Here is a 17639-nt window from a genome sequence, read left to right on the forward strand (position 1 = left end):
GCTCCGTGCGTGTCGCCGCCGCCGCCGTTGCCTGGTAGCGGCGGCCCCGCGCGGCGATGCGGGCCACCGACTGGTGCCTGAGCTCGGCGGGGGCTGCCCTGGTCCTGGCCACGTCCAGCGACGAGCAGCACCCTGCCGAGAGCGTCGTGGACGGGTGAGGAGGGCGCGGGCCCCGGCGGGAGGCGGCCGCTCCCCTCAGGGCTCCGTCCGCCGGGGTTACCGGTAGCGCTGCCCGTCAGCGCCGGGCTCGGCCCCCGGCAGGTTACCACATAACCCCCGCCATTTGTGAGCCCTTCTGTGGCGCCGCTCGGGTGCAGAGCCGGGCCGGTGAAGGGTTGGCACCTCCACAGAGCTTCCACGTTGTCGTACGGGGGGGGGGGGTTGCTTAAAATACCCCAAATTAAAACGGGTTTGGGTGGGTTTTTTTGTTTCCTGCGTGATTCGTTACTTTGAAGGTGGTAATAAATGGAAAGCTGCAGGTGAGGCGTTTGTCCTGTTCTCTCCGCAGCAACTCAGAAACGTTTTGGACCACGACAGGCATGTTCCCACAGGAACTCATCATTGGTTTTCCTAAATGTGTAAAAATCAGCAAAGTCGCAATCCAGAGTTATTTGGGTAAGGCTTTATGTATTGCAGTAACATACGTACTATGTTAAAATCTGTGCCTACATGTGGGTCCTCACAGCAGCGTAGGTAAAGTGTCCTGTTATAGAAGCAGCCACTTTTAGCAGGTTCTTAAAGATTTAGCTTCACAAAGCAATTGTCCTTCACATCCAAAGGTTTCCATAAGTAAAAAAAAAGGATGGAAAACCTATCCCGCCTGCACTTTGTTCTTACGACACTTGTATTGAGCACGTAACTGTTCTATCGCACAGTGATGGCTGTTCTGAGTTAATGGATAGGACTGCTGTACTGAATGATTTATTTTTATATGCTGGTTTTTATAATTTCATGGCACAGAACTCTTGTAGTCTTCCTTTTTTTAAGTACTATGAAGGAAAATGTGAGGTCTAAGACAGAAAGGACTTTTACAAGGTCAGAGCTTGGAGATGAGAGCCTGACCATGAGCAAAGGCTGCACAGAAGACATGAAAACATGTTGTTTATCCAGCTTGGAACATGAGGATGGAGGTTGTGGTTTAGTCCTCCCCCATAAGTTAGTGGAAGACTGGATTAGTTAATGCTTTTAAAGTGCCTTGTAGATGAAAAGTGATGGAATAAATAGCGTTATCAGTAAAGAATCAGAATTTGTGTTGATACTTTAAATGTATATGTGTTTTAGTGCGGACCTTAAGGATTGAAAGAAGCGTATCTGAAGACCCAGTAGGTTTTGAAGAGTGCGTTGAAAAAGGTAAGATTCTGAATCTGAAGCAGCGGGGATTCTATGGGAATAATGTTGATCCTATGGGAATAATGTTGATCCTATGGGAATAACATTGATCTTTTTCATTGACTCATTTTAACCCCATATCTACCTGTTGAGTAGTCAAGTGCAGCTTGATGATTATCTTATTAGACGTTAACGTAATAATCACATTTAAGTGAAGTTATTGAGTATTGCTGGTCTCTGTAGCAGTTTGGAGATGTAAAATGCTGTATGAGGGCTAAAAGCTCTGTTTGTGCACTCGCTTTTATGTTCAAAAAATTAAAACCAGACTTAGAGAGCATAATAGAGTGCCATTTCCTGCATTGGTTGGTTGGTTTGTTGTTTTTTTTTCATGTCCCTTGGGTGACATTTTATATAACAGTGTAAGGAGTGGGATATATATACACTGGGATACTGCAAAAAGTAGTTGTTCTCTTAAATCACCTTGTACAAATAAAACCAGAGAACAATTTCTATAGGTAGTTCATGGTCCTTAAACTCTCTTGAACTGTGAAGTCCAGCACTGCACACTATTCTTCATTATCTACTTTAAAATATCCTTTCTAGATTTGGAACACACTGAAGGACAGCTTCAAAAGGAAGAATTTCCAGTGAGTATTTACAGCCTGTGTCCGTAGTGGTTCATGAAATGGGATGTCTAGACTAGCTGGGGAGAAATCAAAACATGCCTTTATTTACGGTTATTGCTAAGTTGATGTTTGAGACAGGAATTTGTAGATCATAGTATGAAATTGCACTTCCTGACTGCTCCTTTGTAGATTATGGTATGAAATTGCATCTGCCTACTGCTTGTAATCATGTGAAAGGGCTCTTTGCAGGAGCGTGGCAATTCTTCCTCCTTCAATTGTTGCCTTTGAGGCTGCAGGATTCGGGAGGAATGGGACTATTTTTGAATTCCTGTCATCTCAAGAATCTCTGAAGCTGGCTGCATGTATTAAAAGAGCTTGATTTATGTGTGATTCGAAAACAGACAGAAAGATCTAGATCCTTCGGGGTAACAAACTTCTGCAAGTGTTGTTTAACAGTTCTGTTACTACAGAGAATGCAGTAACATCTTTTTTCCTTCTACAGCTTCCTGAATTTCAAGCCACTTACTTGCGTTTCATCATCAAATCGGCCTTCGATCACTTTGTATCAGTGCACCGGGTGATAGCAGAGGGCGCAGCAGAAAACACTTAGGTCTGGATTAAATTTCTACCTCCTGTTTTTGTTATATACAGAAGTTATTTTGATATCTGTAGTGCAGAGAATATTTATCATTAAAACCTTGTATTAAAGTGTTTTTTGAAGGTATGGGTGTAGTTTGTATTCCCCACTGGTTTTATGCGTGGAATAGAATAGAATCATTTGGGCTCTATCCAACACTGCCAGGGATGGAGCATTCACAACCTCCCTGGGCAACCCATTCCAGTGCCTCACCACCCTTACAGTAAAGAACTTCCTCCTTATATCTAACCTGAACTTCCCTGTTTAAGTTTAAACCCATTACCCCTTGTCCTACCACTACAGTCCCTAATGAAGAGTCCCTCCTCAGCATCCCTATAGGCCCCCTTCAGATACTGGAAGGCTGCTGTGAGGTCTCCACATAGCCTTCTCTTCTCCAGGCTGAACAGCCCCAGCTTTCTCAGCCTGTCTTATAGAAGGTGCTCCAGCCCCTGATCATCCTCGTGGCCCTCCAATATAACTGGGTCCATTTACATTAGTATGTTTATATCAGACTTTCTTAATATATGAGTTAAAACCTGATTTCCTGGAAATTGTTTCCTGTGCACTTTGAGTTAAATAGGAAGAAAAAAAGGTGTGAAATACTTAAATGGGAGGTATTGCTTCCTACTGTCAAATCCTTCAGCAGTTCTCAAATTGGTAACTTTCTCAACTCAAACTCAAAGGTTAATAGGATGAATATGATATAAACATCTACTAATGGCTGGAAATAACCCAGAGGGGAAGAGGGACAGGGTGAGGAGGGAAATAATCTGAAGCCACATGAAGTGCTGTGGTAGGTTTTTAGTAGTTGCAGATCAATCCCTTGTTCCTATAAATATTTTCTACAATCGGGTCACAGCCGTCCCTGCTTTAAGCTGTGACTGTCACAACAAATATTAATAGAAACAAATGTTGATGGAGATTGTCTTGGTTCAGAAGCCTTCTGAAGTCTGTGAAAGTGAATGTTAAGGAGAGTTCTGTGTATACAAGAGAATGCTCAGCCTGTGACACCAGTTCTTTTGCATGCCAGTTGGCTTCTGGAGATGGCACCACCCCTCAAGTTCATCCGGCATGATACTCTTTACAAATGTAAATGCTGGTATCAAGTCCTGACAGTTCAGTGGGCTCAACTACTATTCATTACCACATGTGGGGTAAGCATAGTAAGTTAGTACAGTGCAGTAGTTGGGGTTTTAGCAATGAGACTTGAAAACCTCTGGACAAACACGTAATGAACCACTTCACAGATGCTCTTTGGATGCACATGCAGAGTTCTTGTTTCCTCTTGGTATTTTTAAATTCTTTTTTTCCCCTTATGCTTATGTCTATGAAACCTTACTCATTGAGCTTTCTTATGCAGACAGCCTTTACTCTGAAGTCCTCTCCATTTCTGATCTCATTTTTTCCAGGATGGCACGTATTTCCTGGGGGTGATAATTCCAAGGCCCCACTCCTCCCTGCAAAGGCAATGATATTATACAGTGACACTGAAGTAGACAGAGCACAAGTCCTTTAGCACACAGCAATTACAGCAGGACTGCAGGTAGGTGTGCTTGGGCTTCCTTTGCATGGCAGCCATTGCATGGTAGAGAGTGTATGCACAGGTTACACCCTGTGTGTAACTGTGACAGGGCCAGGATGTGGATCCTGTAGCTGGAGAGTGTTACTGCATCTGAACTTTGGTGTACCTGTGTTTCCTAATGAGCCAGAAGACAAATATTTGAGCAAGACTGAGGTGTACATCTAGTATGTGCATTGTAAAGCCCAGGCTGGTTTTGCTGCAAGTCCTTTTCTTTCCATGGTTACAGTGAACTCTGGTTTCTTTCTCTCTCACACAGAATGAAATTGAGTTAGATGTAAAACATTCCCAAATTATTCAGAAATTTAAATATCTCAATATATTACGCTCATTATTATTGTTGATATCTTTTACCTTGTATACAACCTTTCCTCCTTGAAGTAGATACAGTCGTTCTGGCAACGCAGCGTATTTTGCACTGCTCAGGTTTTCCATAGTGTCTAAAACCACTGGACATAAAGGATTGTTTTTCTGAAGAAATTGGGCTGCCATTTTCCGATCTTCAAGGCTTCTGTGATTTTTAATAACGACATTGTTTTTAAAAGCCCATCCATCTAAAACAAATGAGAAAGGGAATTAGCAAGGAACATTTGGAATAGGTGTTAAGGGTGGAGATACACTGTGGTAGAAAGATATCAGGTGGAGGATACGTGTCTTATTTGGGTAAGGTTTGTCAAAGTGTTGGGTGCAGAGGGGATTTTTAAATGCTAAGTAGTGCTGTTGGCTGACACCCGTTCATTTAGCATAGTCACAACAGCAGCACTGTTCATTCTGCTTTGTTCTACTCATTAAGCCTATAAAACAAAACTTCATCTCTGTGAGAAGTGAAGCATTTCAGCCAGGGCTCATCTTTGTTTTCCAGGAATAACACAAACACATGTTTGCATGCAACTGTTCCTAGGGAAGTAGAAAGTCGTTAAAAGGTTTTGAGCAAACTGCTCTAGTGGAAGGTGTCCCTGCCCATGGCAGGGGGTTGGAACTGGATGAGCTTTAAGGTCCCTTCCAACACAAACCAGTCTGGGATTCTGTGACTGAGGTACCGTTTCTCAACTACAAAAAGTGATGTATTGTTCGAAAACTTGAAAACTGTAAATGTTGGTTTAGAAAACCACCTTAACCCTGGGATATAATCAGTGCCAATGTGTTACCTGGAGTTCAGCATGGATAAAAGTGTGTATAGTTTGCTACATTTTTCAGATTGGAGTCTGTTCTTGAGATGTGTTAAAAATGAATCATTTAAAACCCCAAACTCATAGCACACTGGCATTTTACACTTAACCTTTGTTCTCTGAAATGCTTTGTTTTTTCCTTCCAAAAGGAGCTGTGCTAACACTGAGAGGAAGGTTTGTAAAGATACAACTATGTGCTTCACCTTCACAGGGATGAGTGTCTCCAGCAGCAGTACCTCAGTGTAAAGTGAGATATGCGAGTAAAATCTTTGTGGAGCATTAGGGACACAAACCAGTGTGTTGCCACTTTAGATCTGAGGAAGATGTCTTTCCTATTTGCAGTTCCCTCCTTTGCCAAGATACTTCTCTTCTGTCCTGGGTTTACTACGACATCTTCCTAAAGGGCCTGCTCCATGCCTGAAGTTTTGGTGGATGTTGCTGTCGTGTTTGTACTGTACCTATGGCATGAGCTTCTTCAATGTAGATAATGAGGAAATCTGCTGTAGGGCTGAAATCTTGGATGAGCCTGTTGAACTCATGAAATTTTAACATAAATGAAGGTCAGGTGCAGCTTCCAAAATTCAGGATTAAAGGCCGGTTGTCTGGAAAAAAATGGGACAGCTTGTGGTTAAATCAGTGGAGGGAGAAGGGGGCAGAATTACATACACACACCGAATTCAGCCTCTGCCATGGAGTTTTACTGGCCAACAGCAGTAAAGTAATTTGTGTTACTTTAGCCCATAACTCGCTGGGACATTAAAATTGGCAGCAGGACATCTGTATCTATGCAAAACAGGTGGAAAGATGCGTTCTTTCTCCTAGCTTGGCTCTGACCTGTGCTGGATCCAGCAATGAGCTTATCTGAGGGGGACCCATTCCTTTGTAGAGACCACTAAAGGCAGGAGGCACTGTGCAGTCACACAGCTTCTCCTGTATGCTCCTCCTCAGATCCGACTCTCAAATGACCAACGTTTCAGGATAGGGAACTGATCTAAAATGGATATACAGCATGTAGCGTATTGCAGCTTCCAAAGATCCATCCTTAGGACTTCAGAAATCCTAAACATTATCATCTGTGAGGTTTTCCAAAGGACAGTGGTTCAGGGATGGACACAGAGAGTCCTAATCCCTTTAACGAACCTCTTGGACATGTCTTGGTTTGTTTTCACTTGTAGCTGAGCAGAAGCTGCAGATTTTGAAGTCATGCATCACAGGCTTCAGTGCTTTTGGTGTATTTCTGCAATGCCCTGTCCGAACGCAGCTTTGTTTGTACCTTACTGTTTATTAAACTAATGTTACACAAGCCACTAGCAAAAGGGTCTGTGCAGTTGCTTACAAATTAACACAGATGTGCCTACAGGTGTGAGCATCTCTTTGCAAGGCCTCAATTTAAGAGGACTTGCAGGATAATACAGCACCTCTTTTAGTCTATGGTTATGCTGAATTATCTGAAATTTGTTCAAGATCTTCCTTCTGGCTGGGTTTAACTTCAAAAACTGCTGCTCACATGGATCCATGTCCTAAAGGATCTAATAAAGCAGGTACCTTCCTGGAGATACTGTGTATCTTCTTCAAATTTCCATCCTATTTTCTGCATAAATATATATATATATATAAAATAAGAAAAGCAGCGTTAGAGAAGGATGTAATGCCTCCCATGGGGATCAAAACTGCAGCTTAATGATTAATTCCACATTCTACAGAGGTCTTGGTGGGAGACAGTGGACAAAGTACAAAGCAGCTGCTTTTTCTTCTGCTTTATTTCTAGCCATGTTGGATCTGGAAGAAAAACAACCACCGTGTACTTTCTCGGCTTTAGGCCAAGGGAGCTGGCGTGGGACTTTCTGTACAAGGAATGGCAGCCAATGCTTGGGAATCACTGCACACTCTCGTGCCACTGCATGTCCCTGCTCACTGTTCAGTTGCTGGAGCAGGTCCAGAGAAGGGCTGCGGAGCTGGTGCAGGATCTGGAGCTCAAGTGTGATGGGGAATGGCTGAGGGACCTGGGTGGGTTCAGTCTGGAGAAGAGAAGGCTCAGGGTGGACCTTATTGCTCCCTACAACTGCCTGACAGGAGGATGGAGCCATGAGGGGGCTGGGCTCTGCTCCCAGGGAACAAGGGATGGGACAAGAGCAAACGGCCTCAAGCTGCACCAGGGCAGGTTTAGATGGAGCTGAGGAACAATTCCTTCCCCAAAGGGTGCCCAGGGCAGTGGTGGACTCACCATCCCTGGAAGTATTCACAAACCGCGTAGATGAGGCCCTCAGTGCCATGGGTTAGTGATGACCTTGGCAGTGCTGGGGTAAGGGTTCGACTTGATGAGCTTAAAGGCTTTTTCCAACCTGGTTGACTCTATGAGTCTATGATCAGCATCATCTCCTCAGTTACCACCTTGGCAAACCAAACCCATCTGCACAGCTGGTTTACTGACCTTGCATGAAATCAAGGAGGTGACGAACTTCCCCATCGAGTGTCACCACCGGTGTGTTGGGAGCAGGGTGTCCCTCGTAGGCTTCGTCCTCCAGCCTCTTCCACTTCACCTTCAGCACAAAGAGCAGATACTTGAAGCTGAAAAACGTTGGGCCCCAGTTTTCGTAGCTGAACTTTGGATTCTCGTTCATTCTGCTCTTTGCACCCAGTTTCAGGATGTATCTTTTCATGGTGTTGGGGAACAGAACCATCAGTGTTTTGCCAACAACAACACACAGAGTGACGTGCAGGAGAATCAGGAGTTTCTGGAGGAATACCCTGATGCTCAGCATTGTGGTGGAGGAGCTCTGACAGCTTCTGACAGCAATGCAGGGCAATGGCAGGGGCAAAGGTAGAGGGTGAGGGGGAGGAAAAACATCCACGTGTTTGGCCACATTTCTGCTGTGCTTTGCACACTGTCACCTCTCGCTGGAGTTCAGTGTCTCTGTGAGTGAGGAGCCTGTCAGCGGCGCTCTCCCCATCTACACCAAAGGATTTAATGACAGTGATGGTAGATTTCCAGTGCCACCTGCATGGTTGTAAGGCTGATTCACAGACACGTTGTGTATTTTCCTAATGGGAGGAGCTGAATCGGGATGTTTTCCCTGAACCATGCACTAAAGAATTATGCCAGCAGTACCTGAGGGGCTGATCCCACCAGCAGTTATGTGCAGGGCCTGGAATACAAGTGTGATGAAGAACGGCTGAGGGACCTGGCGGGGTTTAGTCTGGAGAAGAGAAGGCTCAGAGGAACCTCATTGCTCTCTACAACTGCCTGACGGAAGGCTGGAGCCAGGACGGGGCTCCTCCCAGGTGACAAGCGACGGGACAAGAGGAAATGGCCTCAAGCTGCTCCAGGGGAGGTTTAGACTGGCTGTTAGGAACAATTCCTTCCCCAAAGAGTGCTCAGGCATTGCAACAGGCTGCCCAGGGCAGGGCTGGAGTCACCGTCCCTGGAGGTATTTAAAGGTTTGTAGACGTGGCACTTTGGGACACGGTTTAGTGGTGGCCTTGGCAGCACTGGGGCAACAGTTGCACTCGATGATCTGAAAGGTCTTTTCCAACCTGGCTGACTCTATGATTCTATGAATAAATACATATATATACAATACATATATATATATACACAATACATATATATACATATATATATATATATACACAAGCTATGTGTGTACACGTGCACACACTACATCAGCCGCGCTCAGGCAGTCCCGGAGCCTTCCGCGGGCCCTTTAAGGGGGCGGGCACGTACGGCAGAGGTCGCGCTGCGTGGCCTCTGATTGGTCGGCGCAGCGAGCGCCGCCGGCGTGTTTGCTTGGAGCCGGAGGGGCGGGGGCGAGGAGGAGAGCAGCGCGGCTGCTGATTGGCTGGCGCTGCGCAGCGCCAGCTGCCCCTTTAAGAGAGCGGAGCGGCCGCTTCCGGGAGCGGTTGTGCTGCGGGCCCGGAGTTGCGGCCCGTTGCCCGGTGCTGCGCCGGGGCGGGGAGAGGGGCGGCCCTGACGGGCTGGGGTCGGTGTGCCCAGCGGCGATAGCGCTGCCGCTGTCCGTCTTCCCGGAGGGTCGAGGCCGTGGGGACCCGTTCCTCCAACCGGCGGGTGAATGGCGGCTGTGGATGATCTCAAGTTCCAAGGTAACGGTGCGACTGCGGGGGCTGGGGCCTGGCTGACGGTGCTTTTAGAGGCCGGGAAGCGTTTCTGAACGTTCTCCGGGTAAAAGCTGCGTTTGGCAGGTGATGTCAGGAGTATCTCCAGCGGTGGGGAGGTGAAAACCGTGCCTGGGGTTGACCAGAACCCGTTAAGGTGGGGAGTGGAAGCTGCAAACAGGCAGAGTGCTCTGTAGTTTGGAATGGACCGTAGGTCCTGACGTGTGTGCTTTTTGATAAGTAAATGTAGGTCTGAAATAAGTAATTTTTGGAGAAGATTAAAATGAACCGTTTCTATAGCATCTTTAGAGATGTGCCTTCCCTTTGCCATTGCAGAGACCTGCAGGCCCTCGGATTGGGGCTGGCCTCAGGAAGGAGAAGCTTTGGTTTATCACGGTGCAGATTAGCAGGAAGGACTCCCTCATGCTTTATTAACCAAGTACATGCTCAGCTCGATCCCTGTCAGTTTGGGCTTTAAGACACAGGTTGTTTTTGACAGACTTCAGCTGTTGATGGATCCCTTCTTGGGCCATATAGGGGTCTTAATGTGGTTTCTTGAGCCATGAGAACGGAAGCGTTGGTAGCTTGGTCATTGCCTGTCTCGTAATGTACTTATTTACAGAATTTGACGATGCAGCTAATTTGCTTGCAGCAAATCCTGATGCCACCACAATAAGCATCGATGAGCCAGAAATCCCCAAGAATCAGCACGGCCGCCTGCAGGAGCCCAGGAGAGAAGAGGATGATGAGTTACTGGGGACCGATGACTCCGATAAAACAGAGGTGATGCTCTCGCACCTGCAGTGCCTCCATTGGCACACCTACAGATCGTGCTGACAGCACTGAGGTTTCTCGATGGCACCAGGGCATCGTGCTGGGTGACTGAACACTCTGCTTCTTCTCCCTTGCAGGTTACTTTCTTGATAGGAGAACTGGCAGAAGCAAACGTGTGTTGGCTCTTCAGCTGATGTTGTTTGCAGGCCAGGAAGTAGTACTGCAGTAGTGGTGATTTAAGTTGAGCTGATATGCCGGGAGATGAGCACAGCAGCAGCTGAAAATAAGTGATAGGACAAGGTGAAATGGCCTTAAACTGAAAGAGAGTAGATTTAGGTTAGGTATAAGGAAGAAGTTCTTTGCTGTGAGATACTGGCACAGGTTGCCCAGAGAAGCTGTGGCTGCCCCATCCCATGCAGTGTTCAAGGCCAGGTTGGATGGGGCTTGGAGCAAGCTGCTCTAGTGGAAGGTGTCCCTGCAGCCATTGACAACAGTGAGGGAACTTGTGATGCTGATGAAGGTGTGCGTTATGATGTGGCAAAAAGTGGTATCAGGCTGCTCTTTGGAGCCCCAAGCCCCTCTCCTTGCAGGGAGATAAGAGTCCAGCTGCTGCTAACATAGACAGGAAAGTGGGAATGGGAAAATGTTAAATAATTCATAGTAAGTGCCACCCTGTTAAGTGTGGGTTTTATCTGGGTACAGAAATCATAGAATCATGGAATCACAGAATAGTTAGGGTTGGAAAGGACCTTAAGATCATCGAGTTCCAACCCCCCTGCCATGGGCAGGGACACCTCACACTAAACCATGCCACGCAAGGCTCTGTCCAACCTGGCCTCGAACACCACCAGGGATGGAGCATTCACAACTTGGGCAACCCATTCCAGTGCCTCACCACCCTTACAGTAAAGAACTTCTTCCTTATATCCAGTCTAAACTTCCCTTGTTTAGGTTTTAACCCATTACCCCTTGTCCTATCACTATAGTCCCGAATGAAGAGTCCCTCCCTAGCAGCCTTACAGGCCCGCTTCAGACACTGGAAGGCTGCTATTTTTTAAATGAACTTATATATGAAATATATAAATATATAAATTATAACTATAAAAATACATAAATATGTAAATTGCATGCTTGTCTCATTTTCTGTGTTGCCTTTTCCACAATGCAGCTGCTTGCAGGACAGAAGAAAAGTGCCCCTTTCTGGACATTTGAGTACTACCAGACATTCTTCGATGTGGACACATACCAGGTGAATACACTCCAGAGGAGAACTGTTGTCTGAACTATGCTTTATCCAGACACTGAGGCTTTTTCTTCCTGTTTGCCTTTTCAGTCAGGCAAATCTGTCTGTTTTCACAGGTCCTGGACAGAATCAAGGGTTCAGTTTTCCCAGTACCAGGGAAGAACTTTGTAAGGCTGTATATCCGCAGCAATCCCGACCTTTATGGTAGGTGTGAGGGGTGAGAATTTATCTTTTGTGATAAATGGTGCGAGTTTATATTTCTTTTTACTTGCTAACCTTAAAAGAGAGAGGGCAGAGGAATTATTGAACTTGTTGGTTTCCTTTTAAGGTCCCTTTTGGATATGTGCCACGCTCGTCTTTACCATTGCTGTTAGTGGCAACCTCTCAAACTTCTTCATCCATCTGGGCAAACCAACATACCACTACGTGCCCCAGTTCAGAAAAGGTTTGTAAGTACTAGATGATCTTGAGGTCCTTTCCAACCCTAACTATTCTATGATTCTACTTGAGACAGTCCTGAGTTTGTGGGTTTGATTATTTAGTTTGGGTTTTGTTTGATTGGATGTGGTTTTTTTTCCAATGGGAGGGAAGGGATGCCATCCAGAGGGACCTCGACACGCTTGTGAGGTGGGCTGATGCCAACCTTATGAAGTTCAACCACGACAAGTGCAAGGTCCTGCACCTGGGCCGGAGCAATCCCAGGCACAGCTACAGACTGGGCAAAGAAGAGATTCAGAGCGGCCCTGCAGAGAAGGACTTGGGGGTGCTGGTCGATGAGAAAATGAACATGAGCCGGCTTCAGTGTGCGCTCGCAGCCCAGAAACCAACCGTATCCTGGGCCGCATCCAAAGGAGCGTGACCAGGAGGTCGAAGGAGGTGATCCTGCCCCTCTACTCTGCTCTTGTGGGACCTCACCTGGAGCATTGTGTGCAGTTCTGGTGTCCTCAACATAAAAAGGACATGGAACTGCTGGAACAAGTCCAGAGGAGGCCACGAGGATGATCAGGGGACTGGAGCACCTCCTGTATGAAGACAGGCTGAGGAAGTAGGGGCTGTTCAGCCTGGAGAAGAGAAGGCTGCGTGGAGACCTCATAGCAGCCTTCCAGTACCTGAAGGGGGCCTATAGGGATGCTGGGGAGGGACTCTTCGTCAGGGGCTGTAGTGACAGGACAAGTGGTAACAGGTTAAAACTTAAACAGGGGAAGTTTAGATTGGATATAAGGAGGAAATTCTTTCCTGTTAGGGTGGTGAGGCACTGGAATGGGTTGCCCAGGGAGGTTGTGAGTGCTCCATCCCTGGCAGTGTTCAAGGCCAGGTTGGATGAAGCCTTTTGTGGGATGGTTTAGTGTGAGGTGTCCCTGCCCATGGCAGGGGGGTTGGAACTGGATGACCTTGAGGTCCTTTCCAACCCTAACTATTCTATGATTCTATGAAAACCAGGTCACAGCTTTGATTTAGCAGTCCTGTGATTGATTGCTCTTTCTAAATCTTGGGAGATGTGTAATGCATCCTTACAGTGGGCTGTAACTGGCAGAACACCAGCCCTCCAGAGCATAAAGTAGTCGCAGGGTTTTAGTAGAGCAAGCAGGAGTAATTCGGGTAGTTAACTTTTCTAGCCTTAGTGAATGCCCCCTTGTACAGAGAGTGAAAGCCCAACAGTCCCCACTGTGGTGCTTTTGTAGGTGCCTTTCTCCAAGGAGCCTGGAGGCCTCAGACAGAAAATGACTAAATTAAGCACCACCCGTATCACCTACCAGGGGCTGGAAGTTGTTACCTTCTGCCACACTCAAATATAAGCAGGAGTTCCTCAACTGATACATGCCCTGGGGAGCTCAAAGGGAGGAGGCAGCTGTCTATAGCTGTCTTTGTAGTGTGAAGGAGGCTGCTGTCCCTGCAGAAGCATGTGGCTTCTGGTTGGTTCCAAAATCCACAGCATATTTGGAAGAACGCTGCCTCTTGGGAATCCAGTCACTTGAATCAGTTCAGATTTAACACTCGTGTCTCTGTTCTCTTTGAATTTTTGCAGCATGCCTGCATTCTATTCTCATTTTTCAGTTACTATTAGTAGCTGAATTCCTATTTCTAACTGAGCTTCTTTTCTCTGTGGCTCTTCCTTTCACACTGAACACAGTAGTATTTTGGACACAGGATGTAGTAGAAAACCTGACAATGTCAAGTGAATGCTTTGAGCCTTTACTTTTAAACTAACTTGAAGAGCTGGCAAAGTAATAGGTGTGAACTGGATATAAATACCAAATCCTCAGTTTATTAATAATTCAAACTTTATAATTTGAAAGTAACTTCAAAAGTAGCTTTCTAGTTTGAGGCTAAATGCTTTGATTCTGGCTGGTATGCGAAGTCAAACATTAAACTTTTTGTTGTATTTCCAGTGTCCATAGCAGCAACAGCCATTTATGCATATGCTTGGCTCGTTCCCCTCGCTCTCTGGGGGTTCCTGATGTGGAGGAACAGTAAAGTCATGAACATTGTCTCCTACTCGTTCCTGGAGATAGTGTGTGTGTATGGCTACTCCCTCTTCGTTTATATTCCCACAGCGGTACGTATGGCCTGAAGAGTGCACCTCTGTTACCTGCCCTGCAAACAGGTCCCGGTTTAGAAAGCTTGCTATTTCTTACAACGTTATTCATATTAACCAAAATCTTGGCGTCTAGGCAAATAATTTTCTCCTTTTGTTTGTCTACAATAAAGCTTATGGAGGCTTGTCTAGTGTAAAGATGTCTTGGGCGTCCTGGAAAAGCCCAGGACAGGTCATTTTCCTAGAGGCAGCACATGCAAACAAGGGTGCTGCTGGTGAGCCTGGCAGGCAGCCTAAGCCAGCTTCAGGCGTCGGGATGTTTGTGTCTCCAGTTACAGTCATTGTGCAAGATGGCAATGCTGGTGGCTCCAAGGACAAGTTTCCCTGGCAGAGACTATCCTGGGCCACTCTGGCAAGGAACAGGTCCTGGAGGGAGTGCCATAACTTGGGACATGCTCCTGTCATGTCCAGGAGCTCATCAGTGCAGTTTTGTTTTCCTCAAGTAACAATCAGATAAGGCATGAGTTACTTTGTGCACAAATTGACCGGAAGTGCTTAAATGTCACAGAATGATGCATCAAATACATAAATCCCCATTTCCTAACAATCATTTTCCTCCCTTTTACAGATTTTATGGATCATTCCACAAAAAGTGGTGCGCTGGGTGCTGATGATATTCTCCTTGTGCCTCTCTGGCTCTGTTTTGGTGATGACCTTCTGGCCTGCTGTCCGAGATGACAACCGCAGGATTGCGCTGGCAACCGTGGGGACTGTGGTTCTGCTCCATGCCCTGCTGGCTGTCGGCTGTTTGGTATGACACTGCCTCCCCTTTCCTCTAACCTGGCATTTCCTGGGGCTGCTGATACGTTACGGTGCAGGGAAGGAGGAGTTGGCTGCTTGCTGGAAAGTCTTTTTTAATAAAGAAAGAAACAGTACTTCCCATTTATTTTAAATAAGGAAAAATTGATACCAGTCTGACAGTGCTAGGAACAAACTCTATAATGAATTATGGAATCATAGGATATCTTGAGCTGGATGGAATCCATAAGGATGGAGTCCAACTCCCACAAAGTCACTCATGGAACAGTTTGAAATTTACATGAATTCAGCATAGTATCAGCTAAGTATTAATCTTTATCCAGTCACAGTTTGTTCCAATGAGTACTATGCTTAGTCCTTTACAATGATTAAATGTTCAGTATAAAGTGTGTGCTTGGAGTTTTATATATGAAAATATAAACCTGCTAGAACTTAGTAAAGTATCAGCATTATGGAAACAGAAGACCCTAATGCTATTGAAATATATAATGATGAGTACTTGATTTATTTGTTGTTTCCTCATTGCAGTAGGTAGAATGGCATCATCCAGGCTTCAGTTTAGTTCCATCCCAGTTGCCGGAGCAGATAGATTTGGTTCCCTGCAGCTCAACGTGCAGGGAGGCAAAAGCAAAACACAGATCTAGAGTTAGCAGGTAGCAGCTGACTTTTTACAAGGGCAGGTAGTGACAGGACAAGGGCGAATGGCTTTTAAAGCAGATATAAGGCAGTTCTTCCCTTGAGGGTGCTGAGGCACTGGCACAGGGTGCCCAGAGAAGCTGTGGCTGCCCCATCCCTGGCAGTGCTCAAGGCCAGATTGGACACAGGGGCTTGGAGCAAGCTGCTCTAGTGAAAGGTGTCCCTGCCTGTGGCAGGGGTTGGAACTGGATGAGCTTTAAGCTCCCTTCCAACACAAACCAGTCTGGGATTCAGTGGGGCTCATGTCACAGGAGGCTGCCTGAAGCTTCATTAGTTAAAACAGCAAACAGTCAAATATTTGCCGTCAGTCCTTTCCAGTACAGGTCTTTCTCAAGCGCCTTTGCTGCCAATTGTTACATTTTAAAGTACTGTTCAGAGCACTATTTTAGTTGACAGTTTCTAATCTGCTAAAACCAGAAAAGATCCGAATTTGCCATTTCAATGCTGTGTTTGTACCTTGTGAAAGTGGGTATGGAAAGTAAGAGCTGGGATGAGGCAGAACTGTTTGTTTCCCCCTAAACAGTATTTCTGTCCTCTGCATAACACAGGCGTACTTTTTTGATGCCCCTGAACTGGATTTTCCTGCACCTATCATCCCTGCTCACAATGGAACAACAATAATAACAAAGAGCCTGTAAATAAGGTAAGAACCCAACCTAAACTTTCTTCGGTAATCATCACAGCCATCTTGAAACTCCTCCCCTTTACTGTGGTTGAGTGGAAAAGGGTTTAACAGCCCAATGTTGCCAAAAATGTATAAAAATACCATTTATGAACTTTCTTGCAGTTATAAGTTTTAAGCATAGCCATAAAACTGTAAAAGACTGATAAACAAAGACATGGTATCTTTCTTTTCTTGTAGGTTTACTCTTGGTGAAGAAACACATTAAAATAATCAGCCCCATAGGTCCTTTCAAAGATGTTATTTGGGTTTTTTTTTTTTCCGTAATCCCATATAAAAACCCAGAAGTGTTTGTACTGCACAAGTAAAACTTAAGCAATAAACTATCCTACTCCTGTTTTCCTTTCCTTTAATGTTAAAAGTAAATTGGATCTTTTCCCCTCTCAGTGTTTGTGTTTCAGAGCAGGAGCTCTGTGTTTGGGGGATATCTGGGTATCTCTGAGCAGAGCCATCCCTGTGGATCGCATTCCTGGTGTGGGATGGTTTGAAGTTTTGCTTCCTGGTAGCTGGGAGCGCTGCCAGCGGCAGATGACGCTTGTTGGAGAGCTCAGATGTGGAACAGGCCCAGGAAAAGGCTCACAGACACGCATGCAGAGGCCAGGCTGCTGCAAGTACACGAGCCATGTGTGTGTGTATGTGGAAACGGGAGTATTTACGCACTAGAAGCTCTGTTCGATTAAGTAGGAAAAGAAAATAGATCCGGTCAAATACGCTAAGCAAAAATGGTCATCGAAAATGACCAGCTGTGACTCAGCCTAATCGTGCAGATCAGTTTTAGCTTTCCTCCTACAAAACCAGTTTCTCAGCCCAGGTGCCTATTGAAGATTCAATACGAATTTCAGCATTTAGGTAGAAATAGGTACCTTACAGTGTCCCCTGGTGCCTGGGAGGAGCTGCATTTATGCAGTTACTTGTCTCTTCCAGATCACAACCCCCATTTCTCCATGTGTACAGCAACGTTAGGTTATTTTTCCACTGAAGCCCATGGGAAGTGCAGTAAGAAGGGATGCTTTTGTATAAGAGGACAGTGGCGTCCCGTGGATATAAGGACACCTCCATGCGTGCTGGCCACTGGTTCCGTGAAGAGAGTGAGCTGTTGATCCTAATCCTTTACACTACTTTGTCTTGAGACCCTGCCTCCAGTCCGCACACCCCCGAATAAAGTGTCTGAAGGTGATGTGGGTCTCCGTTTGTGCATGCAATACCCAACGCTCCCCGCTAAAGCTGCGGGGAGGGTTTGCAAAGAGGGGTGGGAGACAGAGCCTTTGAGGCTCCCCCGAGCCACCGCCGAGGCTCTGCTGCACCTATAAACCGGTTCCCCCCGTGTCCCCGCTGCTTTCCCGGCCGCAGCCAGACGCCGTCCCTCCGGCCAGCCCAGCGCTGCTGACGGGCCCTCATAGGCCAGGCTGTTGGGCGAGGAGCCGGGGCAGCCCCGC

The 17639-nt window shown here is 46.2% G+C and overlaps 3 protein-coding genes across 8 annotated transcripts; 2 read left to right on the forward strand and 1 right to left on the reverse strand.

Moving 5' to 3' along the window:
• The first annotated feature begins 5 nt into the window (after window positions 1-5).
• IFT25 (intraflagellar transport 25) lies at window positions 6-5953 on the forward strand. Of its 4 annotated transcripts, none has more exons than XR_010611389.1 (7): window positions 6-154; window positions 509-615; window positions 1282-1350; window positions 1933-1976; window positions 2458-2565; window positions 4002-4135; window positions 5490-5953. XR_010611389.1 is itself a non-coding variant. In XM_065673299.1 (6 exons), the coding sequence occupies exons 1-5, from the start codon at window positions 57-59 to the stop codon at window positions 2563-2565; spliced, it is 426 nt and encodes a 141-aa protein (XP_065529371.1). In that variant the 5' UTR covers window positions 6-56; the 3' UTR covers window positions 4002-5953. The 4 variants fall into 4 exon arrangements, 2 of the variants coding, with proteins under 2 accessions (XP_065529371.1, XP_065529370.1); XR_010611390.1 differs by having other exon boundaries at window positions 5683-5953; XM_065673299.1 differs by having other exon boundaries at window positions 4002-5953.
• DIO1 (iodothyronine deiodinase 1) lies at window positions 3379-8160 on the reverse strand. Its single transcript, XM_065673297.1, has 4 exons — window positions 7772-8160; window positions 5799-5942; window positions 4526-4725; window positions 3379-4049 (listed from the first exon to the last, which is right to left on the reverse strand). The coding sequence occupies exons 1-4, from the start codon at window positions 8100-8102 to the stop codon at window positions 3960-3962; spliced, it is 765 nt and encodes a 254-aa protein (XP_065529369.1). The 5' UTR covers window positions 8103-8160; the 3' UTR covers window positions 3379-3959.
• Window positions 8161-9201: 1041 nt separating this feature from the next.
• On the forward strand, window positions 9202-17380 carry YIPF1 (Yip1 domain family member 1). 3 transcript variants are annotated; one of them, XM_065673303.1, is made up of 9 exons: window positions 9202-9441; window positions 10076-10236; window positions 11396-11476; window positions 11587-11674; window positions 11799-11915; window positions 13861-14027; window positions 14635-14817; window positions 16070-16164; window positions 17128-17380. In XM_065673303.1, the coding sequence occupies exons 1-8, from the start codon at window positions 9411-9413 to the stop codon at window positions 16157-16159; spliced, it is 918 nt and encodes a 305-aa protein (XP_065529375.1). In that variant the 5' UTR covers window positions 9202-9410; the 3' UTR covers window positions 16160-16164; window positions 17128-17380. The 3 variants fall into 3 exon arrangements, with proteins under 3 accessions (XP_065529375.1, XP_065529374.1, XP_065529376.1); XM_065673302.1 differs by lacking the exon at window positions 17128-17380 and adding an exon at window positions 16384-16541 and having other exon boundaries at window positions 9203-9441; XM_065673304.1 differs by lacking the exon at window positions 17128-17380 and adding an exon at window positions 16384-16541 and having other exon boundaries at window positions 9203-9441; window positions 10106-10236.
• The last annotated feature ends 259 nt before the right edge of the window (window positions 17381-17639 follow it).

This window comes from Lathamus discolor, chromosome 3, assembly GCF_037157495.1.
Source record: "Lathamus discolor isolate bLatDis1 chromosome 3, bLatDis1.hap1, whole genome shotgun sequence".
Taxonomy (NCBI): Eukaryota; Metazoa; Chordata; class Aves; order Psittaciformes; family Psittacidae; genus Lathamus; species Lathamus discolor.

Coding starts and splice junctions, on each gene's coding strand:
- YIPF1 (XM_065673303.1), top strand. CDS start 9,411: ATGGCGGCTGTGGATGATCTCAAGTTCCAAG. Junction 11,675..11,798: donor CAGCAATCCCGACCTTTATG/GTAGGTGTGAGG, acceptor TTTCCTTTTAAG/GTCCCTTTTGGATATGTGCC. Junction 14,028..14,634: donor TCGTTTATATTCCCACAGCG/GTACGTATGGCC, acceptor TCCCTTTTACAG/ATTTTATGGATCATTCCACA.
- IFT25 (XM_065673299.1), top strand. CDS start 57: ATGCGGGCCACCGACTGGTGCCTGAGCTCGGCGGGGGCTGCCCTGGTC. Junction 155..508: donor GCCGAGAGCGTCGTGGACGG/GTGAGGAGGGCG, acceptor TTCTCTCCGCAG/CAACTCAGAAACGTTTTGGA. Junction 1,351..1,932: donor TGAAGAGTGCGTTGAAAAAG/GTAAGATTCTGA, acceptor TATCCTTTCTAG/ATTTGGAACACACTGAAGGA.